General features: G+C 41.2%; 1 protein-coding gene across 1 annotated transcript; it reads right to left on the reverse strand.

The window, feature by feature from the left end:
• Positions 1–153: 153 nt before the first annotated feature.
• Positions 154–3403, reverse strand: LOC124010003 (complement C1q-like protein 3). Its single transcript, XM_046322302.1, has 2 exons — positions 2372–3403; positions 154–2042 (listed from the first exon to the last, which is right to left on the reverse strand). The coding sequence occupies exons 1-2, from the start codon at positions 2984–2986 to the stop codon at positions 1863–1865; spliced, it is 795 nt and encodes a 264-aa protein (XP_046178258.1). The 5' UTR covers positions 2987–3403; the 3' UTR covers positions 154–1862.
• Between the last annotated feature and the right edge of the window lie 3903 nt (positions 3404–7306).

Here is a 7306-nt window from a genome sequence, read left to right on the forward strand (position 1 = left end):
TCGGATCACCCAGACAGAGGAAGCCTGCTCCGTAGGCCTTTGTCTTTTGTATCAGCTATTGAACACAGTAAAAAATGCTTTTATACTTTTGTTATTACTTGCAAATCACCAAACAAAATTGACGTCAGAAGTTGACACTTTTTATTCTTGCTACTTCGCTGTGATGTACTGAATTGAAATGTATTATGGAGAAGTAAACATGGGCAAAAATGGAATTGTTGAACCTTCTGACAGCTGAGTGAGGAAATGATTCAATTTATTTCACATAAGAGCTATGACTGAATCAAGGCTTCAAGTAATGTTTGTAATTAATCATTAATACTGTAAGCAAAAAAACAAAACCATCTGCTTTGTAGCGTGATCCTCAATACTGTAGCCTTAGTCGCACAAAAGGCCTAATTTCCATCCAAAATTCTCAGTTTGAAAAGAAATGGAAGACTAAATGTAAATGCGGCAGCAACACAGAAGCCCAATGTAATTTAACAAGACAAAGCCACAATTTCTGTCCAATCAAACTCAAGGACATGGTCTGCACATGGTGCTTTACTTGTAAATATTGTGCTGATTAGTTTTATTGAAAGCAGTAACAGCTTTGTCAGTAGTAATGACATTTCACAAACACTCTTTGATAAGTAGTAGCATTAATAAATATGTATTCCCCATTTTGACATGTTTGTATTGCTAATAGAGACTAGGGTACCAAAAGGGCACTGACAGAGCTAACTCCTTCAAAGTTTTCTTAATCAATATACTGGGCATTCAAAGCTTGTTAGATGAGTTGTTGTGATGTCACATGGTGGGGTGGCTATGGGAGGGAGCTGGTTGGACGGTAGGTCATCCTGAAGGACATGGTCTCTCCTTCTGGGAACAGGTGGCATCACAGAGTGACTTCACCACATGATCAATTACATCACAGCAGACAATACATAACCATTATGTCACTTCGGGACAGTGTGTGATAGGGTAAAAAAAGTTAGGAAGTGCAGGTACAGTAGGAAAGTCTCCTGTGTTCTGATACATCACCAAATGGAACATTCAGAGGAAAAATGTGACCACGGAATATTTTTTTCTATTTTCAATGCTCTGTTTAAATTATAATTTACTTTTTGATTTGTTGCTGTTTGTAGAACAGAAATCATTCAAATAGTTCGATTTATTTTCTCTGATGGCATATTTTTCTTCCAGATAATGTAGCTGTTTCCATATCAACAACTGTCTGTAGGCCTAATCAATCTTAGTCAGGCACTGAGCACTTAATTCATTCTTTAGGAAAATGTTGAATTGGACAGAAGGCATATATATACATTATGATCATGATAGCTATTTTACACTCATGCAGTAGTCTGATAAAACACTAGTAATGGCCAGAACAACACTGCAGTAAGTAACCCAACTAAAGTAAGAAGATGCAGACAGAAACACACCAATCACTACTTCCTGCAGTACACTTTTAATCACCTATATGCGTTGCCTATGTTTTCCTATTCCATAGAACTGAGATGCGTTACAAGACCATTCGAAACACGAATTAATTGACCCAATGGCAAAAGCAATGAAGCATTAACACCATTCCTGTTTAACCTGTTGTACATAATATGGGCTTATACACATGCAACTTTGACTCATCTCCTTCCATGTTTCCACGTTTGCAAGTTCATCACTGGGCATTGCATAATTTGGGGTTTTACGCACGAAAGGAAATGTCTATTTAAGCGTGTTAATGTTCACTTCTGCGTCAAGATCCCCCTGTCTCTCTGTAACCACGTGTCTTCTAAACGACAGCGGTGTAGCCAATCCAAAGGAGAGAATAATAGCAGATGAAGGTGCAGTGAACAGCCTAATGTAGAATATATGGTGTTCTGTTAATCGGCGTAGACAATGAATCCGGAGAAGGTGCTGTACTTGTTGTTGTTGCCCCCGTGCGCCTTGCCCCCGTCCAGCTTGATGTAGATCTCATCGCCGGGTTCGAGATGCAGGACAACACTGTTGCTGGCATAATCGTAGTTCTGATCGGCGTCTTGGGCGATAGCGCTCGCTCGCACCTGGAGAGCATTGTTATTAGTCACCAATCTTTCTGATACCATGTTTTTATTTATGTTCCGTTAACACAACAATCAATGCAGTATCATTTGGTCATGTTAGTGAACTGGAGTTTCAGTAATGAAAGGGGCGTAAAGCTGGAACTTCAACACCACTGACAGCGACGCTTTGATGAAAGCGGTTTACGTGCGTAAAACGCAGTTTGTGTGCGTAAAATTGTAGTCTAAGCTGTTTTATGTTTTGAATCCTAATCAACAGTTACATATTATAGATGAGAAAGAAGTGTTATGTTTCAGTTTCATATGAATGAACAAGTCAGTATATGTCTCACCTGATTGTTCTTACAAAGATCAGCCCACATACTGGTGCCATCCCCGCCTCGCATCAGCACATGGTAAACGAAGAAGTAGATGCCCGGTATAGAGCAGGTGAATTTCCCCGTCGTAGGGTCGTAGTGGTTGCCAAGGTTGGTGACTACGTCGTCAAATTTCAGTACTTCGTAGCCCTCATGTTGTTTTTTCAGCCCGGCGTAGAAAGCTATCTTTGGAAACGTGTTGTATGTGGCTGCGCTTATGGCACCTGTGACTCCGGGCGTCCCGGGTAGTCCTGGCGGACCGGGCCCTCCTCTCTCCCCAGGCGGGCCGGCAGGTCCGGGTGGTCCTGGCTCGCCAAGAGGACCCCTAGGGCCAATTCTTCCTGTGCGTCCGGGCTCCCCTTTTGGACCTTGGATTAAGGTTGGTAGAGACTGGACCAAGCGGCTGTCTCTGATGGTATTGGCTTTGTCCGTGGCCGTGGCCGTGGACTTGGTCCCGTGGGGATCACACACCATCTGACAGGATCCGAGCATTTCGTAGCGCGCGGATATGCCGGCGGAGTTGACCAGCACCGGAATCAGGATAACCAACACTAGCACCATGACTACTCCACAAACACCTGTGGCGATCATCCGCGTCCTACCGGCCAACCTCCGAAGTGGACGGTCTTCCAGTCTGCTTCTGGACGAAATCTTGCCGGATGAGAGGGATTCTTGTTGCCGGTGCACTTTAACGATCAGAAAATAACGAATAAATGTGTGTGCGTAATCTATACAAGGCAGGCTATTGAAATGGTATCCCGCGTCCTTGTCTTGAAATGGTATTGATACATTCAACTTTTACGCCCCACAAAGTCCATTATTTTTTCTCACTGGTATGGCTCAATAACATCACACTGGAGCCTTTAATTTGTATTAAACTAACACTCGCAATAGTTTATAGATGTAGCATCCACTTTCTGCCTACGCTTTTGCGCCAATTGGGATAAAGCATACACATACAAGTTCACCTGCCACCATGCTACGATGTCTTCCAGATGGTCACAGTGATTACCTTTTCGTGAATGTTTGGAAAGGGGAGGAGGCTAGCTCTGATATCAGATGGATGTTAAGGGAAAGGTACTCAGAGGGGAGGGGGGTGCAGTCTCATATTTGAACGGAGTCGTGTTGTTTGTAGAATGGCCTTTCTGGATGGCCACATAGGACATCGGCTGTACAATTGGTACCTGGTCACACCTCAGCTCCTCCTGTGTCCAATTAATCATTCTGTAGGAAATCAATAAAGTCATAGAGACAGAGGGCATTGGGTGGGGGGGTGGGTGTATGACCCCATATACATTGAAAGATGAAATGACGGGATACATCGGAATGATGACGCAATCAACTGAGAGACATTTACTGTTTTGAGGTTCAGATGTCAGATTCAGGCTTAGGGCGAGAGGTTAAACCGATGTCCTATCTCACCGTGGTAATTAAAGATCCCATGGCATGGATGTGAGGTAACTTTAGAACCACAGAAGGTGTGTCGGAGTGTTGTTTGACTGATGAAGGGCTAATTGGTGCAGTCGGGGAGGGATGACGTTATGATGTTGCCATGGGTTACCATGGGTGGTGTGGCTGCGGAGAGGCAGAGGAAAGACATATTTTGGGAAGAACGGCATTGCAACAACAATGCAGTAGGGTAATATTGATAAGGTAAAACTGTACTGATAGAAGTTGTTCGTTTCTTCACTGTAGTTGTGTACATTACTGCAGACTTGGGCAGAAAATAGTTGTATTTTGTAGTTTATTTGAAAATACCAACTTTTCGAATACTGAAGGTAGTCGAATTTATGTAGCATTTGAACAAAAAGGCAACTTTTCTTTGATATTCAAATACAGGTCTCTTAAAATTGTAACGGTTTTGGATACCTCTCAGAAAACCAAATAATAAAAACATATTTACTTGATGGCTGCCAAATATTTAATGAAGAACCAAAAACGTCAACAGTTAGTTGAATTAGTCTAAATACTGTATATTAGCATAAGCACATGGGTTGGAAGGCTCTTAGATATTCATCTTAACATAGCCTTTAGCCTAGAATGAAATATATGAGGGACATGGAATCACCTCGACATTAGAGTAGACTAACAAAATGACTAATATGTTCATAATGAGTGACATATCCAGTAACACTTGACATCCAGTTCTTGTACATTGTGTAGTAACTTAGTGAAGATTACAATAGCAACATTGTGGTTACATAGGACTTTGGAAAAGGTTTTGTGACTGCATAATAATGGAGTTATTACATAAGTGGAATAAGGAACAGTCACTATTCCACTTGTGTACAGTAGTTACAGAAACTCACAGCTCATTTCTATGCAATTACCAAACTATTATGTAACAACATGCTAAGAAAATCTTGCTCCAAAAGTAATTACAGTTTGATTACACAGGCACAAGAACAATTTATTGTTAAGTGTTAAGGAAAATGCTAACGATAACAAAATATGGTTGTTAAAAGTGTTGAAAGGAAAAAATATACATCCCAAACCTTCCTTCTTGAGTCAACTACAGCTAAGCTAGGTTCAAAATCATGTTAGTTTGTATTCTGAGTAAACTATCCCTTTAAAGATGGTGTGTGTTTGAAACAAGAACGCTTACCCTCAGATACCACCTCCCTCTGCAGTATTTTCAGATATCATACAATTGATTTCAGCTTTCAACCTTTCCAGTGGCATGTTGAAAGATTCTTACGGTAGTTATGTGTCACAACTTATTTATACTTATCTGTACAACATATACTTGGTTAATTGGTTTGATTTCTCAGATCTGTATTCAAATAGTTTTGAAAAGTGGTCATTTTTTGGGGATCTGTATTCAAATAGTTGTGGTCACCTCCAAAGTAACTATTTGTTACCCTGGAAAAATAGTTTCTTTCCAAAAAGAATACTTGAAACTACAGTTATCCCAGGTCTGCATTACAGTACATCACAGTGACATTATAGTGATATAGTAGCCTACTGTGGTCTAATTTAAACTCATGATCTTTTAGTCACACTGAATCACAGAAGGCCCATGCCAGCATGGGGGGGAAGAGGCCAGCCTGCAACAAGTGTTCACTGACTCAGCCTCCATATGTGGGTGTGTGGACACGTGCTCACGTGTGTGTGTTATGTATGTACATGCACATCTATACATATACAGTATGTCATGTGAATATGCTATGTGTGTCTGAAGGTATCCAACCCAGAATGTTGTTCAGTTCATAAGAACCCCTTTGCTGTAGAATATAAAAGATCCAGTGGGTAAGATATAAAAACAAGGCTAAATGCTAAGCTTTGACAGGTTGCTTGGAGACTTCAGATTTTGCAATATGCAGTTCATTTACAATCAGCCTGGGACAGTGATGGGGAAGGGCTCCTTCGAAGAATGAATGAATAAAACATCAAGCCAATTGATCAAAATGAAGACTTTTTCAGTATTCTAACGAGATATGAGGTGCGCTGTCAGTTCACCTAAACTTCTCCTTGTCAGTTAGTGTGAGAGTTCCATGAAATATGAATGACAGGTGGATAATAATATATGCCATTTAGCAGACGCTTTTATCCAAAGCGACTTACAGTCATGTGTGCATACATTCTACGTATGGGTGGTCCCGGGGATCAAACCCACTACCCTGGCGTTACAAGCGCCATGCTCTACCAACTGAGCTACAGAAGGACCACAACATGACTAGAGTGGCAAAACAATATTCATTGCTGCCTGAGTCAATACAACTCTATATGCCTATAAGAAGTATCCAGTGGATAACATTGTAGTCTAAAGAATCTTGTCATTACTATTCCACATGTTTGGATAGCAAACTATACAATATATTCCTGACGTAAGGGGCCGTTAGGAATCTCATGCCAATGACACAAATGCCTGTGTCAAAGTTAAGATATTGATCCAATTAGTCATTTTATCAATTAATAATCTGTCCTGTTTGTTGGATGGCTGCATGTTTCAAATGATGCTTGTCACACATTCTGCTCTTTCTGCAGAATCTCTTTGTAAGCCTTTTTCTCTCCATACAACAGTGAATGGCACAGATAGATAACAGTTCAACTCAGCAGGAAGGAGACGCAAGCGTGACCACACCACCACCCCCTCAAAGCGTGTCCTATACCAAAGTGTGTCCTGTAGCTTACCAGGCTAGCTGATCAATGGTGGTTACATCATCTCTAGAACCTATCAAGTCTTATCACTGACTGAAATAGAAGCATCTCAAAAGCAAAATTACTACTATTGGTCATCTATTTAGATAATGCATTTTGGGGTCTTAGCTGATTATGCATTCCGGCATTGAATATGAGGTGCTACACAGACTTTAAAGTAGGCCTTCTGAAACAGACAGTAAAATGGACCTGGCACACCCTAACTGCAAAGGCATGTGACAGGTAGACACTAGACAAAAACAAATCCCCCAAATGAAAAAGGGAGGATGGATTCTTAGAGGGGCACCGATCCATGCTTCACTTGCTGGTGACATCAGTGGGGCGGGGTGTCACACTCTCTGCCAATGAGATTGAGCGGTGGCGAGGAGCTTAGTGGCAAATGAGATGGAGGATTGTAAACACGCCAGGAGAACACAGAGACACCAATCGATCAGGCCAGTCTGAGATTGATTAATTACTCTGGCTGCGAGAGGTTCTGAGGTGCTGCTGGAGTGACAGAGAAACCTGATCAGAAAAAGATAGATCACCTCCCACCAATCTCCACTAGCTCTCTCACACTTTATATTTGTATACCCATTTTATTAGGTAGAATGATAGGAATTATAGAATAATAAGTAGATTAGGTAGAATAATACATGTGTTATTCAAAAATGCAGAGTCATTGGGTTATCGTGTTAACGTGTGATGGTAGAGGTTTATGAATGAGTGTGAAAGGAGAGGAGGAAAACAGCAAGTGGTTACATAAGACAA

Source organism: Oncorhynchus gorbuscha, linkage group LG22, assembly GCF_021184085.1.
Source record: "Oncorhynchus gorbuscha isolate QuinsamMale2020 ecotype Even-year linkage group LG22, OgorEven_v1.0, whole genome shotgun sequence".
NCBI lineage: Eukaryota > Metazoa > Chordata > Actinopteri > Salmoniformes > Salmonidae > Oncorhynchus > Oncorhynchus gorbuscha.